Source organism: Stegodyphus dumicola, chromosome X1 (genome assembly GCF_044657685.1).
Source record: "Stegodyphus dumicola isolate Sdum_Otavi_A_Nest chromosome X1, ASM4465768v1".
NCBI lineage: Eukaryota > Metazoa > Arthropoda > Arachnida > Araneae > Eresidae > Stegodyphus > Stegodyphus dumicola.
The window spans coordinates 53,713,923-53,735,327 of NC_140780.1; the positions used below are offsets into that span (position 1 = coordinate 53,713,923).

At 33.7% G+C, this 21,405-nt stretch overlaps 1 protein-coding gene across 1 annotated transcript; it reads left to right on the forward strand.

Moving 5' to 3' along the window:
• Window positions 1-1,234: 1,234 nt before the first annotated feature.
• Window positions 1,235-11,989, forward strand: LOC118182176 (uncharacterized). Its single transcript, XM_085807039.1, has 4 exons — window positions 1,235-1,385; window positions 3,573-4,197; window positions 4,983-5,267; window positions 11,729-11,989. The coding sequence occupies exons 2-4, from the start codon at window positions 3,575-3,577 to the stop codon at window positions 11,916-11,918; spliced, it is 1,098 nt and encodes a 365-aa protein (XP_085663165.1). The 5' UTR covers window positions 1,235-1,385; window positions 3,573-3,574; the 3' UTR covers window positions 11,919-11,989.
• Window positions 11,990-21,405: the final 9,416 nt, after the last annotated feature.

The following is a 21,405-nucleotide window of genomic DNA, read 5'->3' on the forward strand; positions in this document are numbered from 1 at the left end:
ATCATCGTGGCTTGATTTCATACAACACGTGCACTGCTTCCTGAATGCATAGTTTATATAAGCCATAATCTTTTTTTTTTTTTTTTTTTTTTTTGTCAACTTCAGAAACTTGTCTGAATAACTTCATTTTTTAAAAAACATAATTCTAATACTTATTTAAAGTATTAAGTACTTCTAGTATGCCTTCAATCGAGATAGTGGTTAGCGGCGTTTATTGCGGCACCGAAGGGCCCTTGTTCGATTCCCGGAGAAGGCTTGGATGCTTGTCAATGTATAGTGTCTCTGCAGCATGGGTTCACTCTAAATATGCAGCGAGCGGAAAGCCATCTCAAGAGATTGTTGGTAAGGAAAGAGGTGTGGGAGACCCTTGGACCCGCCACCAGGGGTGCTCTCCATCGAAATTGGGGGCGGAACTGAGCAAAGTCTTCCTGTCACCTGCATGGTGCTCAAAAGGCTTTTGACAACGACAGGCGCTATCGTGCACTCCTCGCCACGATAAATTCCGCGGGCCTTATGTTATTTCCAGACAATTGATTATAAGTTACAACACAATAACATTACTAGTATTCCTAGTATTTACTTAAAGTTTCTCTCTTTTTATAATACTTCTAGATGATGGTTCTGGTGCACATGTCTGCAAATGCGCAGCAATTCTAATCATTTGCATGCCATATCGAGGTCTACTGATGGTGAAAATTTCAAGCTCATTAGAAGTTCCCTTCATAATGCACATTTTGAATGACAAAGAGTGTTCATAAATTATTCGATGTATTAAAACTTCTCATGAATCAAATCATTTATATGCATTAACGAAGCTAAATAAATAAAACTTCCAAAATTTCATTAAACTAACTTTACGTCTAAGCAGACATGTCGACTAAAAATTATCTGATGATTCACACTGCAATGATTAATAATCAAGAATGAAATTTCTATAAAAGAAGTGAATTATTACAGTAATATTCATATATCAATCTGTATGAAATATTTTAGTTTTCTAATGCATTTCCCTAATTAGAAATTTCCATTTACTTAAAAATAATTTTGATCCAGTTCACGTAAAAAACCTCTTAGCATTGCTATGCAGACTGAAGCTATAAAAAAGGGAAATATTTTCTCTAAAATTGAATTATATTTCATCTAAAATTCATAATTATTTCGTTTACTTCAAAATGCGAAGAAGTTAAACTAATAATAGAATGTTATGAATGGGGTGCCGTAAGGGATGAGTAAGGAAAACTATACGGTACAAAACAGTTCTTTTGGGAATGTATGTAAATAGTTAAGCATTGTGTTCTACAAAACTACAACGCACGAAGAAAATCCTTCGCTTAGTATGTAATTTTTATTATCCGTTTCTTGTGGCCGGTGTTCTAACCGAAGGAGTAAGTAATGTTTACGTTCTGTTTTTAAGCTATAGGTGAATTTTCGAGAAATATGTTGACTTTTGATATAGTTTTTCTCCTTTTTGGATAACTCGAAATTTTTATATACATTACTTTCTGGTCGAAAACGAGGCCATTATAAGTTTGTAAAATGTCTTTTTTTAATTCAAAAGGAAGGAACTCTAAATAAATATTGAATTCAAATACTGTGCCTTAGCTGAGAAACCTCTCTTAAGAAATATAGCTCATTGAATTTAATTATCCTAGAACAGGATTAATGAACTTGGGATATTTAGAAGTTATTAATCTTATTACCTCGCAGAGCATCGGAAGGTTTGCAAAGTCCACGTAGTGGCGAATTTTGATAACTCTGTGTAGTGGAGATCATTGCCGAATAACAATTACGCTGTATATGAAAACAAAATTTATGTTAAATTTATGTTGAAAATTATGTTAAACTTATGCAGTTAAATTTGTTATTCTCGCATATTGGTTAAAGTAAAAGCATAAACTTTCACAGATACGATTTTTTTTATATTCTTTACCCCTTTTCCAGGTCTTCGCTTGCAATTTAAACATACGATCTATTAAACAAAAGCTTTAAAACTATTCAGTTAACCTGCATTTAATAACTGATCGTGATCCTCCCAAATTAGCTAAACCACCTTGCATGACACATGGTGACACCTTTGTGATATATCAAGTGAAAGTTTGTTTTGAGTTTTTTCACTCCGATACAGAAGTTACAAAGAAGCATTTAGAAAGGGGTATTACTTTTATTACTGTAAACTGTTTATTTTGTAAATTGTGGTATAGATAATCTAGACTAAATGGCAAAGTATATTAAAAACCAGTTTTTCGACATTAACTAGTTCAAAAATTTTATACTTTGAATACTGCAGCAGCAAATGTACAGATTGTTTACAAGAACGTAACAAAGTAGAATTTCGATAAGGAAATTATAACTGCATTTGAGTTTACCATTACAAGGTTTTACAGAACTTCTACAGGAACTTTGGAAAGCACGTTTTTCGGGGAGCAGGTTGTTGTAAGCTTATATACAGAAATATACAGAAAAAGTCGAAACTACAGCAATGCTATAAGCAAACTGAAAAACGCATTATTTCTGCAATGAAATTATAGAATTGTTAAAGTTCAATAGACAGTGCAATTGAAATTATTTCAGCGGTTCCGAAGCGCATGTTGCTTTTGAAATTCTTGCTGTATATTCATTGTATTTCTTGACTCTTATTTTAAGTCTTTTGAAACGTGAAGCTGCGCATTTTTCTTCTTTAGAGAATTTTTTATTGATGAGAAATATTTGATCTTTTTAGTATCTGTTTAGACATTTTTTACAGTACACATGCACACTTGAACTAGTAAATATACTGTAAATGAAAAAAGTATGCTGCAAAATGTCAGTAAATTTTTAAGTAAATTGCTATTTTTATTCCCACAGCACTTTGTGAAAATAGGAGCTTGACTTAATAACTTCCCCTCCCTTGATATAACATTTTTCGCACATTTGTTTATAGGTTATCTTAAAATGTTGCATCAAACAACCGTATTTTCAAATGTATACTTTCTTATTTCTTATGTATATATACCATTGTTCACGGGTGAAAATTCTATTGCTGCATGTTTTTAGTTTTTGACCTTCAAACGTTTTTAGATTAACTAAAGTAAATATTAAATTTTCTTATGTATAGATACATTTCTGTGGTTATAGTATTGAAATATTCTCCCAGCCGCAAAAACCAGTAACCATAAAATTCTGCCTTTTCCACACATGATTATTTTGTACAAATAAATCTCTAAGCTCGTGTATTAGGAATCCTCCTGCAACATAGAGGCATCTTGGACTTCTAAAAATTCAAAATTCCTTCGTGCTGAAACTTTAAGAATAAAGTCAAACCGAATATTTTTTCATGCTACAAAGTTTAAGGTACTGTTAAACTTGATTCCCATCTATCTCTAAATGTAAAGAAAGCGTAAGAAATTATGCTGCATAGAGGCAAAGTAATTTGCATTCTAGACCTTAATAATTTCTAAAATAATTGTTGATCTTAAATCTTAATCTCTCACGAATGTTACTACCAATAGGTATGTGTTTGGATTTCTTGAGTTTCTGTAAAATTTCAGGTGAAATATTAAATTTTAAATGAACTTCCCTATTTTCATTTTTAGGTATGACTAAATTGTGCCAACGAGCCCTTTTGGCTCTCGTGATTTTCGGTCTGGTGAAAGAACAGGAAGCAACTGCCTCGCTGTTTTTCCAGGCCATCACGTCAGCTTTGGCAACCATACCCTTTAGTGCAGGTCCTATAACAACAGGCCTTGTTGGAGCAAAATTAGCCATAGGAGCTAAACTTCTGTTTTATCTAGGGTATTTTGGCCAAGGCCGATCAAAACCTAAGCCGCCGCCCATGCGGCCCCCAAAAAATACTTTTTCTAAACCAGGTGGCGGTGGTGGATTTCCAGCACCAGGAGGCTCTCAGTTTGGTGGTGGATTGCCTCTGCCTTATGCTTTATCTGGAGCAGGGGGGTTTCCCCCTCAGCAGCCTGGAGGGGGTTTAGGACCTTATGGAGTATTTCCCCCTCAGCAGCCTGGAGGTGGACTAGGAAATTATGGAGGATTTCCCCCTCAGCAGCCTGGAGGTGGACAAGGACCTTATGGAGGATTTGATCCGGCTGAACTTTTTCAAGCATTAGCGGCTCAAGGAATTGATCCAAATTTAGCTATGCAAGCAATGAACAGGGAAGGAGGAGGATTCGGTGGAGATGCATCAAGTTTTGAACAAACCTTACCACAAGTTGAGTATTCTATTTTAATTACTTAGTGTGTTTTTATGCGAATGAATGAGAATCGATTGATGCATTGAACTAACAGAATTGGTCTTTCAATATTTCTGAATGCGTAACGCAAACTCCCAGTATAACAGTTAGCACTTGTCATAAGTTTCAAGTTATTTTGTATTGCACACATCTGGGCTACTATTTGGGTGAAAAATTTAAAATTTGTTTCAGCGATAAATTTTTACTATAAAGGACATTGACGAAGCTTCTGCTTTGCCAAATTTCTTAACATGGGAAGCTGAAAATTAAAAATCTGTAAACTTTTTCATTTACTTTGATATCTCTAGAAATCAAATCTACAAACAAACAAAAATAAACTTATTAACAAAAGATGAACTACACGTGGGCGTTACAAAAGGGAATACCGAAAATTACACTTGCAATCTCATTTTTTGTTTAACAAAATATTAATATAGGGGAACAGAATTTGTAAAATTTTAGCTTTATAGAATAAGCGATTAACTCTGAAAGATGGCTGTTCAGTGTTAAACATTGACCATAATTCTAAGCCTTGTTAACGTAAATCCATACTTTACCTCTCGATGAATTAACATTAAATACATACATTGTCTTTAGTCTACCAGTATTCAGACTGTATATAGTCAATGGTACTAAATACGTAGAAGTGTAGTTGTGCAACAGTAACTTATGCCTTCGAGCTACCTTTCAAAATTGAAAAGATAACTAATAATTTTAACATTAACTATATTTTACATAGTTTCCTAATACAGTTATCTTCATAGGTGGGGGAGGATTTAATCAGTTTCCGCCTAATGCTGGTGTTGGGAATGGAGGTGGTGGGTTCGGAAGTATGCCTCACGATGTTTCAAATAGTCTACCTCCGTCGCCAGGTCTCGATACTCCTGCAGCCGATGGAGGAGCTGGATCCGAAGAGGATATCGAGAGTTTCTTTACTTTCCTTCGTGATATGGATGATAATACTTGTATTTCCAGGCTGATGTGTGACATTGGCGCAGATCCTTCCTTTTTGGGAGACTTCTCGGAGAATATTCACGGAATTATCAGGTAATAATTTTTATTTTAAAGTTAAATCTGGAATTCTGAAATTAGTCTTGCTTCAGAAGTATCAATAATTCATTATAGTTGCATCATGTACCTGTAACAATCACTTTGATGTCGTCAGTATAGTGTTAAAGTATCACGAGATTAATACATTTAACTTTTCAATTTAGATTTAAGGAGTACAAATTTAATTCATCTAAAGTCAAATTTCCTAACTATGCAATTAAGCTTTAAGTGCTTCATATTTAGCGTTTTTCTTAATTTTGTACATAAAATTTAAAATACTTGAATAAATCCGGAAACAATAGATTTCGAACACTAAAGTTGACAGTCAATTTATAAATTCAACTAAAGGAAAGCTAACAAATTTCGAAGCACATGACTTGAAAAATTCAAAATTTTCTTTAATTCATTTTAATTAACGACTTTCGGTAATTCAGACTAGTTGAAATTTAGGAGCGCTATGTCACCTTCTTCAGAACTGGTTCTACATCATACAGAAAGTGAGAAACTTGTTGAGGTTGCAACCTTTCTCTTTTCGAAAGTAAATATTTAACCTAAACTACTTTTGTCATCAAGGTCTTAAGTTATCTAAAAATGTTAGATAAATTGTAAACACTTGGGCTCAAACGAGGAGGCCAAGTATTGGAGGACTAATTTTTTAAAATTTTAAATATTAATGTAGGATCACCTTCCGTGTCTTCTAGATATGGCTTTTTCAAGAATTTGAGGTATGCTTTTATTTGCCATTCTGTGGTGAGTCTGAGATTTTGTCTTGTAAATGATTCTAAGTATGTTGGAATAAAACTGAGGTATGCATAGACAGTTCTACAAAGTCCATAATTGCAAATAAGAGCATTATGCTTGGGATCTTCGGCCTTGCAATGCTCTATTGCGACAAAATGCCTATTTTGTCCTTCAAATTTTTTTAAAAGATTGAAATGCGTAAATTTAAAATTTTACAATCGCCAAAATGTAGACATTAAATGCCGCAGATGAAGCCTCAGATCATCTGGCCACCTCCATGTTTTACTGAAGGAGTAAGATGGTCTGAAGTTCAGTATTGGCGTTTCACTTCACTTTCTCCTTTTTATCACTCGCGAATATATGCTTTAATCTACAAATATAACCAAAATTCTTAAATTCTGGTGAATTCATACCTTCAGTTCGCTTTATCATGAAATCCCTTCCTTCCAGTTATTCGGTAATGAAAGTTAATTTTAAAACATTTCTAAACGGATTCTGTTACTAGGTGTACTGAATATTCGTTGGACTTGAGTTAATTTTCCTGCTATTTTTCTTTGCATTTTGTTAAACTCCTTTGAAGCTTTGATGGTTTTTCAGACATCTTACTCGATAGCTCGGAATTTTAAGAGATTTCTTTACTATCCAGTAGATAAGCTATTCTCAAATGTTCAAGATTGCAATGAAAAATTGAATTTTCTCATGACAAAAGAATCTTTTTCGAACTATGTCAGAAAAGCGGTTGACTTTGAACCTTGCTGTATAAGGTTCTTTTTAAAACAGAGTACACCTTGGCGACATTTTCTCAAGCTGATTCGCCAAGGACAAGAGCAGTTTTCAAAATGGTATCTCGCTGCAAATTCCTGAAGAAGCAACAAGTCAATAAAGTTCTAGTAAAAGGTAAAAAAAATCAAATTTAACTTGGTTTTCTGTTCTACCATATATGGTTTCGAAATAATTTTGATGTACCTTGTAATCTAAAAATGCTGTATTACTGTCATGAATTATGATCTACAAAATTTTTACCACCGTTGTTAATTAAGCATTCATTCTTTAAAGAAATTAATCCTTCTCAAATCGGCCCAGCGGTAAAGACGCTGAACACTGTTAGTTCGGTCCGAGGTTCGAATCCCGTGAACGGGCTGGCTGCATGGGTGTTTTCGTGGTTTTCTCCCTGAGTAACGTGTATACGGGTCAGTTTCCCTTAAAGTCCTTCACGAAGGCATCCCTCCCTTTAGGCAGATAGCCCTCGTGTGCTTTGCCATAACTGAATAATCCAATCCTTCTCAAATCGACCATCCTAACACATTCAAGAACGTTTCTCATGCTTTAATTTCGCAAATTAAGAAAATCTTAAAATTCAACTAACCGAACTGAATTTAATTAACCAAACCGTATTAAATTTCCGAATGCTAGTGGAACAATGTTTCGAAGAAGTCTTAGATCTTTCACTAGGGAAGATGCATGCTTGTTTTATACGCATGCAAACTTGTAAACTGAAAAATCTGAAATTTAACTTTTAAAGTCCATGCTTAAACTTTAAGCGTCAGTATGAATTGATATAAGCATGTGGAGGAGGGGGAAAATTAAATTTTGGATATAAGAGCATGGCTTAAGGGGAGTTGGAACCCCAAAATCTTCAAAAAATTAAGATTTCGGATTTTTGAATTTTCATTCTCTACACTTTTCTTTCTAAAAATACCATTCTTTAATCTCTATGAAAATTATAACTGTAAAATCTAGTTTTAATTTGTTGTCTACTGCTTTGATAAATAGAGGATTTTTACATAAACTCGTTTTTCTCCAAACGTGGTTTTTTTATACTCGATGTACCTTTTCTCAGGAACTACTGTTCACAGGTATCAACTTTTTATGGCTTAGGTTCCCTAATATTTACTGAAAAGAGCTTTTTGTAATAAACTTGGGAAAATTTTTTGTGTGAGAAAAGTGCTAAATTTTATTATGCCTAACAAAACATCCTGTAATTTACTCTAAAATTCAAAATGTTTCAAAAGCTTATTTCAGTATAATCAGATAGGTATACTTTAATTGCAGAAAAAATTTCAAACTTGTATCTACAGCAGATTTTGAGAAAAGGTACGTCGAAAATGGCCAATTTAACATTGTCGGTGTAGAGGTTTCTGATACCCCTTAAAAGTTGCCATAATAACTTAAACATCGGAAATTAATTTAAAGCCAGCCGTATTTGGTATTTTGTCTCAATTTTATTTCTAAATTCAAGGAGTACCCTACCCACCAGCTGTCGAAAGAGTCCCTGAACACGGGTAGTTCTGCCCGAGGTTCGAATCCCGCGAACAGGCTGGTTGCATGGGCGTTTTCGTGGTGTTCCCCATATGTAACGTGTCAATACGAGCCGGTTTCCCTTACAAAGTCCTCCACGAACGCATCCCTCCCTTCCGTGTAGTGCTTTAGGGTGAATAAGTAAGATAATAAAAATAGAAGTACCCTAATCTAAGCGCATTGTATCTTTTTTAGGATTAAAATCTTGTTCTCATAAGTGTTTTAACAAGTCTTTCAAGAAATTCGAATTAAGACTCTTAACATTTGTACCATAGCGCGCCAATGCTATTTTATCTTAATTTCGCATTTAAAGACTCGATGTTTAAAATACTTTATATATTTAATATTTCCATCATGCATGTAGCATTGTATTTAGACGCAAAGTTCTAGAAAAATCAGTTTGGGAATAAGTTGGAAGTTCCGCATGCCCCTAATACATGTTTGAGTTACCAAGTAAAAACTGCTTTAGTGCATCTGTTGCCTCGAAAATGAAGATTTTAAGGTTAGTTGATATATTTAACTTACCTAATTAAGTAACTTGAACTAACAAAGATTTTAGTATCGAGAATTTAAGCCATAAAAGTGGGAAAAGTATGAAATTTTGCTGAGATATGCAGGATTCTCGGTTATATTAGAATGTTAAATAAAGCCGAGGCTATACATGGCCTTTCTAGCAATTACTTACCTTCAGTTTCTGTATAATCAGTTTCTGTAATAGAAATCCAGTGATCTAGATTTGATATCTGTTTTTTCTCCAGTAAAGAGGAAAATAAGCTTATTTACTTCTCGGTAATTTCCATTCATTGAGTTACTACTATGCATAGGAAGTCATAATGTGCACGGAAGTCTTAACCGGCCTTTTCTCCAACCATTGGTCGTAGACATACTTCCAAATACAAAAGTGTTTCAGATAATGTTAAATTTCATCTTTGGGTGTTCCTAAATGTTTTGTAAAAAATATGGAGCAAGATAAAGGAAACATTTCAGACGAGCCCTCGTCCCTAGTTACGAGGGTGAATCTTTAGATTATGGTAACTTGGCGATTTTTTGGCGAAACTTTGGCGACCAACCCTGCTACAGCAACCTGTTACTTTTTTGGACGCCATTTTGTTTTCACGAAGTAAAGGCATGTATTTTTAACTACATTTTTCCAACAATCTGCTAGCCGAATTACGCTTTTGCTAGAACTTTTATGGAACGAAAGTGCTTAATTATGACGAAGATTAGGTGCGAAATTGGGAGAAAGTGTAGAATCGCCCACTGCTTGCCGCGTTTTTAAGAATTGCATATACACGGTATAAATGTACACGTCGACCTATTTTCACTTTAAAAAAATCCCAGAATTGCACAAAAATGGCATTGCGCACACTCTTGACTTTATCCATGTACACATCAACCTATTTTTCACTTTAAAAGTCAAAGAAAGTTGACAAAAAAACCAATTCTTACTCTTGTAAAAAGCGCCAAACAAATAAGTGGGCGCTTCTGCACTTTAGCAGCGAAATTGTTTAAGTGCTTATTAGCTAAAATCCCCATTGAAATTTTCCGGAAAATGTAACATTACATGTCTCATGATTTCTCATTTCTGAGACAAAATCTGCAATTCGAACTGTGTACTTCTCAGATTATTGCTAAAGTCCTAGCTAGCCTAGCTGGTAACCTTTATAGCCTTACCAAAATGTCACCAAACTACCTGTTACCATATTCTAAAGATTAGCCGTTACGAGATGAACTCGCAAAAAAGTGTTACCTCCTGTACAACAATTTAACTAAGCTATTTAGACATCATTTTTAGCATATCTTGATGGATTACTTAATAAAATTGGAATAATTTAAGCAAATTTTCCTTTATCTTGCTCCATATTTACGAGATTTACTAGGGTGTAATCTTAAAATTCATAATATATCGAAACATGCAATTGGTAAAAATTTTCGCGTGTAATTGGCGAGTTTCCAGATGCTATTTTTAATATTAGCATGAAGTTTACTCGTTTAGAATCATAAGTTTAAAATTCATTGGGCTAGAAACATTTTTAAATTTATGCAAGTGATATATCTCAATTATAAAACCTCCCAACGTTTTCAAGAATATGAATTCTATAAGATTGTTTGTATAAGATTTGCTCTTCTGAAAATTTAATATTGATCAATATTTTAAACTTGTATAGTAATAATCTTCGTCGCTTTATCTATTAACATCACAAACTTTTCTGAGCTAGTTTTTTTAACTTGCGTCCAAATGGAGACATTTCCTGACTCCTTAACTTGTGTATGGTTCCTAAATGGTTTGCTAATTTAAAACTGGATATCTATTAAACTTTGTCATACGGAAGTTAAATTTTTGTTTAATTTTGCGTCAAATTTACCTTGGATTAGTATGGGAACTGAGAGGATGCAAAAGATAATTTTTAAATTTAGTTTGCCCGCTCTAAAAACTACCATCATTTGAGTAAAGGTCTGTCGCATAAAAACTTTTAAACACGGATTAAGATGAACAGAAGTGAGTTATGATTTGTTTTTAAAAATATTTCTTTAATTTTAGTAAGGTAAACTCTGTTTAGCTGCCAACTTAAAGTAATTGTTGGTTGAAAGCAGCTTGGATGAAATTCAAGTTCTCAGTTTTGCCACTAATTCTATAGAAATAAAATTGCCTTACTCTTTGTTGGTATCCTTTTCAGCCTCGACAAGAAACGGACGGTTATTAATACACAAATTCATTCAACCTCTATAGTGTACAGACCTTAATGTATACAATATATACCTCGCGTGTTTCATGAGGATTTTCGAGTTTGTTTGGTATCTATATCAAGGAGCATTTTGCCGTTGCAGCAAATTCCATCTTAATATCCACCGCTTGTTTTCTTGTTTTTGTTAATTTGATTACGCCAAAGTACATGAGGGCTATCTAAGGGGTGGATACCTTCGTGGAGGGTTTTCTAAAGGAAACTGGCTGGTATACCTTACCCGTGGGGGGGGGGGAACACGATGCAGCCAGGCAGTTCGCCGGGGTTCAAATCCCGGACGGAACTACCGGTGTTCAGCGATATAACCGCTCGAGAATTGGCGAGCCGCTTTTCCTATTTTAAGAACAGGGAATCGTCAATATCGGCGATTTTATCTGGTCCTATTTTATTGAATGTGAATGGTTTAGGAATTAATAGACATTGAATGGATTGCTTGTGTGAAACTTCGGTTTCTCGCCAAGGCCGCTAAAACACGAGTTCACAAGTGTTTCTTTAAATACAAATGCTATTTATTTTACAGTAAATACGTACTTGGTCTACATACAGACAAATCATTTAACTGGGTTTCTTGAATAATCGCTTTCAGTTAGTCCGATATTCGGAGTCGTTTTCATTAGTTGCATTAATATGTAGAATGTTGAAATAGTTTAATAAACCAAAATTTTTAAATTTCAGCTCTCTAGAAGTTCTGCCATCCAGTGGTGCTTACCAGTATATTTCCATAATGGAAGCAGGAAAGCGAGAAGGTGGCTGCTCGGGGAGATTCCCTCAATGTGGTGATGCTGCTTATGAAATCGTGAAAAACGTAGCACCATCTGTGGGTGTTCCTCAAAACATTAATTCGGATATGGTTAATCAATTGTAATGGGCATCTTGCATATTTATAACTCGTATTTAAAAACTGCCTTTTTAAAATAAACTACCAAATATCTCGAATCTTGCTTTATTTCTTTGTTAAAATTAATTCTTCACTTGCTGATGCTGTAGTTTTGATTTTCAGCTCTACCCAAACAATGGAATGAGGAAGTGTATCTAACTGTTGAAAGTATACAAGTTTGTATGAAGTGATTCCCCTCATCCTGAAGAGCGATATCTTATGTACAACTTACTATATTTTCAAGATTAAATGCATGTAAGATTACTTGAACGTATACCATGAAGTTTTACTTCTGCAGACCTAAACAGAAGCCAGATTTTAATACTTGTTAGCTTCTCTTCTACTTCAAAAATGGAAGTTGTGTATACTTAACATTTAATTGGAATTCTATGAAACGAAACATCGAATTATTGAAACTTAATTAGGGTTCTAACAATCTGTGTTGGAAACTGTCTGCTTTGCCAGGCGTGGAAGTGAATGATTCCCAATTCAAGATTTTAACACTAGCCTTATTCTAGTCTTCCCGAACTGAGAAAGTAGCATTTCCAAGTTCATTTTTACTCTAATAAGTAATGGTAGAATTTGGATAATTAAATGAAACTTGGGTATATTACTTTATAATAGTTTATTTTTTCAAAATTGCCTATACATTATATTATAGAATCCAGTGCCATAAAGCTTTGAAATAAGACTGCTGGATAGCTCAGCTTCTACCGCAGCACGTTTCTTGAAGTTCCTTATGTCCACGGAGTTTTAAAACTCGTCAGTAGAAGTTTTAAAACTCAATCAAAAGAATGGAGTTAACTCCTCTGAACTAAACCCGTTGAGAATTTTAACTATGGTCTAGTTTTCTATAGATATGACTTACCACTTTAATTTCAGCTCATCTTGTACAATTAGGAACGTACAACTCGGTTGTTACACCCCTGAAAAAACTGCTTTGGGTAACTAATCATTTTCGTATTCGCTTTTCCTTTATTACGCCTGTTTTTCAAAGCCACAACTGTATCTCGGAAACTTTCTAAATATTCTGAAAGGAAGCGTCATTTCTCTGCTTAGCATTTTAAGATAATTCTATATAGCATGTCGCCTTTTAAACCGGTTAACAATACAAACGTTTCAGTTTACTTTAAAAATCTATTGCAAATTTACTGAAGAACCTTGAAATAACTCGTGCATGAAAATACGCTTATTCTAGGAATATTACTGTAATTAGTTCAGCGAAAATTCAGCCTAGAATAATCTCATTTTTAACCTTGATTTTATGTATGAAAAATAATCTTAATCAGATGAGCTAATATTATGTATGTTACCGTGAAGGACAAAAATCTGGAGAATGTCAACATTCAAACATGATTGTTTGGTGCATATTCTAAATAGTTGCTAAATATCCTCATTTCTCATATAACAGGCAAATGTCTGCATTCACCATGCCCTGATCCTGAATAAAAATATCAAGTTTTTAAATCTTACGTTATTAAAATATGATATATGTAAAGATAGGAGAAAGCTTAAGTAACAGCACAGGTAAATAAATTATTGAACTTGAAACCAAGAGTACATTCTAAATGAAGAAAATAACGTTAATAAACTTGCGTGTTTCACGTTATACTGTTGAATTTACTGCAGCAACTTGCGCTGTCATGACACTTTTGAATCGCACAAGTCTCCTGCTTTCACAACGCCCGTCTTCGCGGCTTCTCATTTCGACCTCCACCAGATCATTTCTCTGCTTATCGATATACACCGGTGATGATCCGAATGTATAACAATATAGCAGAATAATTGGTCTTTCACACCGACGTATTTGGTATGTGCTGGCAATCACCGGAGAATAATGTTCATACAGTTTCTGCACTTTGAGCATGAATGTGCCAAGATTTTTTAATCATAATGTACAATTATTAATTTTTATTTCATGCACTAGACGTTTTCAGTTTCTTCCTAGATATTTATGTACTGTAATGTATGCTGTAATTTTAGAATATATTGTACTTACACTATATTGTCAAATTCATATATCAAATATTTTAGAATATATTGTCAAATTCAGATACGGTTTTTCATTAATGAAAATACACGAGAAGTAATGTTTAATCTTAAAAATCCATATTTGACCTCTCAGTAGCTTTTTTATATCAATTACTATATGTATATTATATACATTGTAATAGGAACTATTTTCTAACCCCTGTCTATGGACTAATAGGGCATGGGCCAGAGCCATAGAAGGTAGTTTCCTAAGTGCACTAACCGATAATACTGTAATTGATTATGAAGAAAACTACAAATGTTTGCAAAAGTATTTTACCACTCTAATTTATACTTAAATACTTCTAATATAATGTGCATTGTAAACATAACAATTAATATTCATTCATTAAACTTCTGTACCATTGAAAAGTCTCTGTGAAAATTGTATGTTAGATAAAGAATATGAAAAATTATATCTAATTTGTAATAACCCTTTAAGTCTCCTTTCTAATTGGTTATTCCCTTTTCTATGCTAAAAATAGTAAAATGCTTATGATAACTTATCTGAACTGCTTCTTTTCAAAATTAATCATTGTTATTCGATTCTCAAGAAAAATAAAGTAGAACCATAAGTTTACTATTCTTAATTTGAAAATTCTAATCTACATATTCTTCCTTTTTTTTTTTTTTTTTTTTTTTTTTTTTTTGCGATATACTGACATGTAATCTGACACTACTTTTTCTTCAACTATCTGTTAAATATGTCGCAAGTACAAATGTAATTGAAGAATAGGCATGAGTTTTATGCAAATCGAGAGGTATTTTTTTTCATTCAAGAACCTGCTATCAAATACGAAGTATTCAACAGCTATGACTGCCACTACATCTTCAAGCACCAGCTGCTTCTTCATTCTTTATGTCGCCAGAAAAAAATGTTTCATTGCATATACAACATCAAAAAGTATGTGGCACGTAGAAAAGAAACTGTATAATCTAGTTTACATTTTACCATAAAGGAATTTTCGCAAGTCAATTTTGATAATATAGAAAAGACAAAATTTTAAAATTATTCTTATTTTTATTTGTCAAGTACTAAGTATTCTTCACGAAATTCCATTTCTCAGCACACCATCAAATTCAATTTATTCAATATCCAAATAAAATTCAGTATGTCACAGAAAACACACAAGAACATTTTCATGTCTAGCAATCGCAACTTGATTTCAACTGTCACTAATTTAATAAAAGAAAATACAAGTACAGTTTCCTATGGAGAAAAGAACAGTTAAAGTAAAGATAAAATTTTAAATATACCTTAAAACTTCAATTATATATAATTATTTTGTTTTCAATAAAAATAGAAGTATGTAAATGAAATAAACATCTGTCAGACTTTCAAGCATATCTGTTACAATTTTAAAATCGAATGGGATCAAAAGTATGATATATGATTGATCAAATGTGTCAAATAAAATTAATTCGCATTCAATAGCTCCAAGCACAGCTCCTTACTGCACTTGTCGAAAAAATTTACATTTTAACAGCAACTTGTAATTGCCACTTTAATCAGTACATATAAAATTTTAATCTTTTGCAATATCTGTTGCTGGTGTAAACTGCCGATATACAGGACAATTTTGTTTATAAAAGCCGGGGTTTGCCATTTATTACGATAATACCATCAGGGCTGAATCCAAGCCAAGGAGCTGTTAGATTTACTATCAATCCTGATAGCTTAATAAAATGCCTTATCTTTGCTTCATACACATTTCTAGCAATGCCTTTTACATTTGCTCCATGCTCAGTTGCTTTATTACCGTGAAGCATGCTGTTGTAGATATGTCATTAGGTTATTTGTAAACCTAATGACATATCTACAACAGTCATTAGGTTATTTGTAAAGCAGGAGTGAAGAAGGATGAGCAATTCCTTGCCGGGAATCGAACCACGGACCTCTGGAATACGTGCTCAGCCTGCTGACCACTACACTACGAAGACATCCTGAGAAGGTGGGAGAAATACCTTGTATACTCCCACTTTTAAAGGGCGACTGGGGTTTTTAGGGGACTCAGTCGCCAAATCCTGGGTGTGGAGCATCATCATCCTCAACCCTTTTAGTTCGAGCGCCACTGTAGAGTCATTGGGTTATTTTTAAAGCAGGAGTGATTAAAAATGAGCAATGCCCTCGCCGGGAATCGAACCACGGACCTCTGGAACACGCGCCCAGACTGCTGACCAATACACTACGAAGGCATGCTAAGAAGGCGGAAAAAGTATTTTAATTATTAATTTATTAAATTATTCAACTTTTTCTCCCAGATGGGGAATTTGTTCTTAGAGTATGTAAATAGAGAATAACGGTTACTTCCTTTGAACAATTCTCTCCCGTCTCCATACATCGTTGTTCTGACTGTTTCTTGAGCTAATGACAGAGCTTTATCAGTTTTAATTTCAGTTATGCAATCCGCTGCTAAATCATCTTCAAGCTCCGATGATAAACAATAATATAGTATTTGAATACTTTTTTAAGGAAACAGCTGTTCAGCAAATCATCCAAAGATGTGACATTTTTAAGAATCTTACTTGGTGACCTAGGGGGGCGAAGAATATTTTATTCTTATCTAAAGGTATGCTGCAGATTATGCATACATTTATTGATTTACAAAAGTGTGAAGTATAACAGTGTAATGCTAATTCATAATTCTAAAATTTTTTCAGATTTTTATTGTGTTCAATTCTCTTTTAATCGAAGACCATCATGTCATTGTGAAAGTTTTTCTATGTGGACACCTGGCTTCTACGCTTTGTACAAAATAAATGCGGTGCAGAAAAGCTCGTACTATAGTATCGTGAATTTTGTTTAGCATAATTTATTCTTGTGTTGGGTTTGAATGGACCCAGTGTTTTCATATACGATGTTTCATATTCAAAAAGTTAGTTCAGTGTTTCATATGTAAAGATGACGAAGTTCATAAAATGTAATTAAATCACAGACTTATTACATTTTATTCTTGAATTTTTGACTCATATAAAGTTACTAATTAAAAACTGCACTAGAAAAGCAGAACTAGTTAAAAGACAACTTCAGTTAGTTTTAAAGCTGATATTTTATATTCAGACAAAACATTTTCAGACTAAACATAGCAAATCTCTGACTATGAGAGCTTAATTTGTGGTAGCATTGCGAGATGAGGAATGGTCTCATCGAAATAGAGATGTCTGTGACGGAATCTGCAAAGCATGAAGCCCTGAAAATTTGCACTTGTTTATCATTCTCCTTTCCATTTTTGCAAATGTTATTGTTTAGAGTGTCACATCAAGACAACAAATTGCTGAGTCAGTACTGTAACACAATGAATGCTGAACCTAGCAAGATAGTCTATTAAAACCCATTAGCCGCTGGTGTTGCGTTGACGCAACGGTCAAAATAAATGCGTATATAAATATAACTACCTAAGATATTTTATACCAGCAGATGATTTGTGTAGGTAATATTATGCAGATTATTTCTGTAAAAAAATATTTGCCTTCAACAATCATTTTGTTTATAATAATTAATCTCATACTTTAAGCAAAATTTAAGCAAAATTTTCGACCGGGTATTTTTGCTGAAAATATTTAACGAAAGAATCGCCGTCTTTATGAGTGATATATTTTTAGTCAAGGTCACCGTTTATCAGAACATTACATCAGTCAGATGTTTATACTTGTGTTGGGAAGGAAGGGAAAACAGGTGTTGCGTTGACGCAACGTCAGCAGGAAACGGGTAGTCAATCTCCTTTTTCACTCATTCCTTTCAATATTCTGGTTCATGTTCTGGTTGTTTAAAAATGCCTAGAACTAGGTATCTTACATTAGAAGAAGCCCTGCAAAGATTTCTTGATGAAGAAACAGATGATGATAATGTTAATAATGACCAGAATGAAACTGATATTGTTGTTGTTCCCCCAGAAATTGCAGAGGCTAGTGACGAAGAAGAAAGGAATGGCAATGTTTTAAATAATGATAATAATAATATTTTACCAAATGATACTGCTGGGGAAGTTGAAATTCACGTAAGAAGTAAGTTTCAGCCTTCTAAAAGCAGTTATAGTCATACTAAAAAGTTTAAAAAGCAGAAGACTGAAATCTTGAAGTGATAAAAAAGGAACTGTTAGTTATGTCTCAGGAAGAACATGAAGAAAGAGATAGAAGAGAAATTACAAAAGACAAAACTCAAGGTAAAACTAGTGCACAGATTTTCGATTTTCTTTTTGGTTTATACATTTACTCTCTTCTCGTTGAACAGACAAATATATACGCTCAGAAAAGAAAAAAAAAAAGAATTTATTGCATCTGAAGCCTATATGAAAAGATTTATTGGAATATTATTGCTTACAGGATATCATTCTTTACCTCAAGAAAAAATGTATTGGTCTTTTGATAAGAACATTTCTGTTCCTGTTGTACGAGAATTGATATCACGTTCGCAGTACAGGAATATGAAGCAGAATTTGCATTTGACAATACTGATAAATTATATGAGGTGAGACCGTATCTAAACTTACTAAATATCACCACTTTTTACTACTGGCAATATAAATTCCGTTTTAGATTTCAGACGCGAGAATGCATTATTCCTTTTGCAAACTCCTATTGAGAGTGTAAAATTAGCCAGAAATAGATCAGCAACAGGAAGACCTAGTAAATTCAGCATTCAAAAACCATTGCATGAAGATGGTAGAAATTTTATCGTAAAGTCCGTTGATAGCAAAAGCCTTTGTTGTAAAGAGTACCTTAGCCAGACTGTTTATAGATGCAAAGTATGTAATGTAGCTTTACATCATGATTGTAATCAAGCTTTTCATGCTTGAATCTTTCAAATAAAATAATCTTTATTTGTAAAAGAAATAAAATGTATATTTTAATATTAAATTAATTACAAGTAATCCTGCGCTCCACTGAAAGAAACATCACACGAGTACAATCCTACTCACTAAACATCCGTAGTCTTATTCCGCTGACGTTGCGCGAACGCAACACTCGCTTTTTCCACACCTAAGAGCATTTTTTTTTATTTTCAATGTAAATTTATGTTATAAATGCTTAATTTAATATTTTCTATTATTTTCATGAGAAATGAAACATTCCTTGTAGTTTTGGCGGTTAATGGGTTAATTCACTCTTTCACTGGAGACGAACGAACATAACTACTGAATATAGAAAGAAAATGTAAAATGTTCAACAGTAGATTCCACTATAAAAATACTGGGGAAGGTTATAGTAGCAGAATCCTATTTAAAAACCACGACATCTCTGCTTAAACTCGGTTCATAAACGGTACACACCCCTTAAAATGAGTTTAAAATGAACATCACTGGAGCAATTCAGAATATAACATAAGGACAAACTTCATTTTATCTCTAAAAATATGTTAGTTAACGCACTGAACTGGAGCATTATATTCAACACATGATGTGATCCGCCAACAGCCAAGTGGTAAATTCTTTTAACACTGGTAGTTTGTCGAAAGTTAGATTCCAGACAAATGGACTGGCTACATGGGTGTTTCTGTGATTTTACCCACGTGTTTATGAGCCAGTTTCCTTACAAAGTCCTCCATGAAGGTATCCCTCCGTTTAGGTCTTCGAGAGCTTTGCTGTGTTTAAATAAACCAACCAACTTAAAATATATACAAACAAGGTAGGTCTCATAAATATGTGCACATACTATTTTTATGAAGTGGTCAAGTTTAAATTGAACATCTTGTATAATAAACAACGAACAAAGTTTAAACTGAACATCTTGTATAATAGACAACGAACAAAGCTTAAATTGAACATCTTGCATAATGAACAACGAACAAATTTTAAATTGTACAAGAGATAATTATTTCCAACTGTAAAGTAATAAGCACATATATTAATACAATTTTTTTTGCAAAATGATGAAACTGTAGTTTCGGTATCATGACTTTAAAATGTAATATCAATTCCAGGAAGAGAAAATAAATCCATGACGGTTTGAAAATAGATTTTAAAATACAAGGCAAAAACTGAATATGCTACTATAACTAAAATGCACAGGAAAATAAGGAAAAAAAGTCAAACTATTCATAAAATTACTTTTTTCAGTGACTAAGTTAAAAAACAGTAGTTTGAGTTTTCCCATAAGTTTGTACAATGCACTATGTATGATATGTTTTTTCGGGAACAAAGCAATTTTCTAATCTAGAATTAATATTACTGTTAAGTATATTAGTTGAATAATTGTATCATTTTTATATGAGTAATCTGCTTCATAGGATATTGTTTTTAGCTGTCTTCTAGATTTTATATGCCTCATTTTCTAATTTTATCAAATAGTAAGGGAAAATGCTACACTATATTCCAAAACATCTTGATGGTAATTACGTAACTTATAACAAGAACTCAACATTAAACGAGTAGTGATTTTTAGCTTACCCTCAATATGTATGCGTGTATATATATACTTGCAGCTTCATGCACCAAGTCTGAACCTCGAAAAAAAAATTTTTTTTTTCATTTCAATTTTTTTTTTCGAGGTTTCAGACTTGGTACGTGAAGGGGCAGTTGCCCCTCGCTCTCTATTTTTTTAGTTTGCTGATATTTTTTTGCGTTTTAGTGTATGTGTTATATGTTTGATCAGATAGCCTGGCTCAGTAAAAATAGGCGGCCAGTGTAACTCTGATTCAAAATCCGGTTACGACCACGTGCACACGTGCAGTGCTAATAACGACCACGTGTTTCTGAGACTCCTTGGCCGATGCTTTATTTTTCTTCTTTTTCCTCCTTTTTAGTAATTTCGTTCTCCTGATGAGGAGGGACATTTAGCTACCCTCGAAATCGATTGAGTGTTTTAATATATGTACGCTAAATACAAGGTTGTATTGCGATTCTGATTGTCACATTGGCGATTTTCTCTTCTATTCTAACCATAGTTCACCTTACATTTCTGAATCACATAGGCCACTATCGATTTTGAGTAATTCAGCTCGTTAGATATGAGGCCTAAAAATCGGTCGTTTCTGTGATACCGGATGATTACAACTTTCTCGAAATCAGGTAACTCTGCAGTTCGTGGCACTGGCATGCGACTGATGAAATATCGTTTCCTGCACGATATTTAAGTTGGAGCGCGTGACGTATATCAGGATCGCACATATCGGCATTTGCATCTGTATCAAAATACTTACTTTTAGAGTGTACTAGAAACAATATGAGAGTGTGGAAAGAAATTTAAACGGAGAAGTGTAGCTTCAAAAACAAAGTGAGAGATGTTTAACGGTCTTTCTCCATGATGCGTTGCGATATAATACTAGCTGTCATTCAGAACGTGACTGAGAGGGATTTCTCCTCGAATGCGATCCGATAAGAACATGAGAACAAACGTAAGGTCTGCGCAAGTTACAATATCCGTTCCCCGTATTTAGTTAAGTAGTTCAAGTGTCTTCAGAAGCTCTGCACTGGAAAGGTCACTAGCGCTGCACGACCTGAGACTT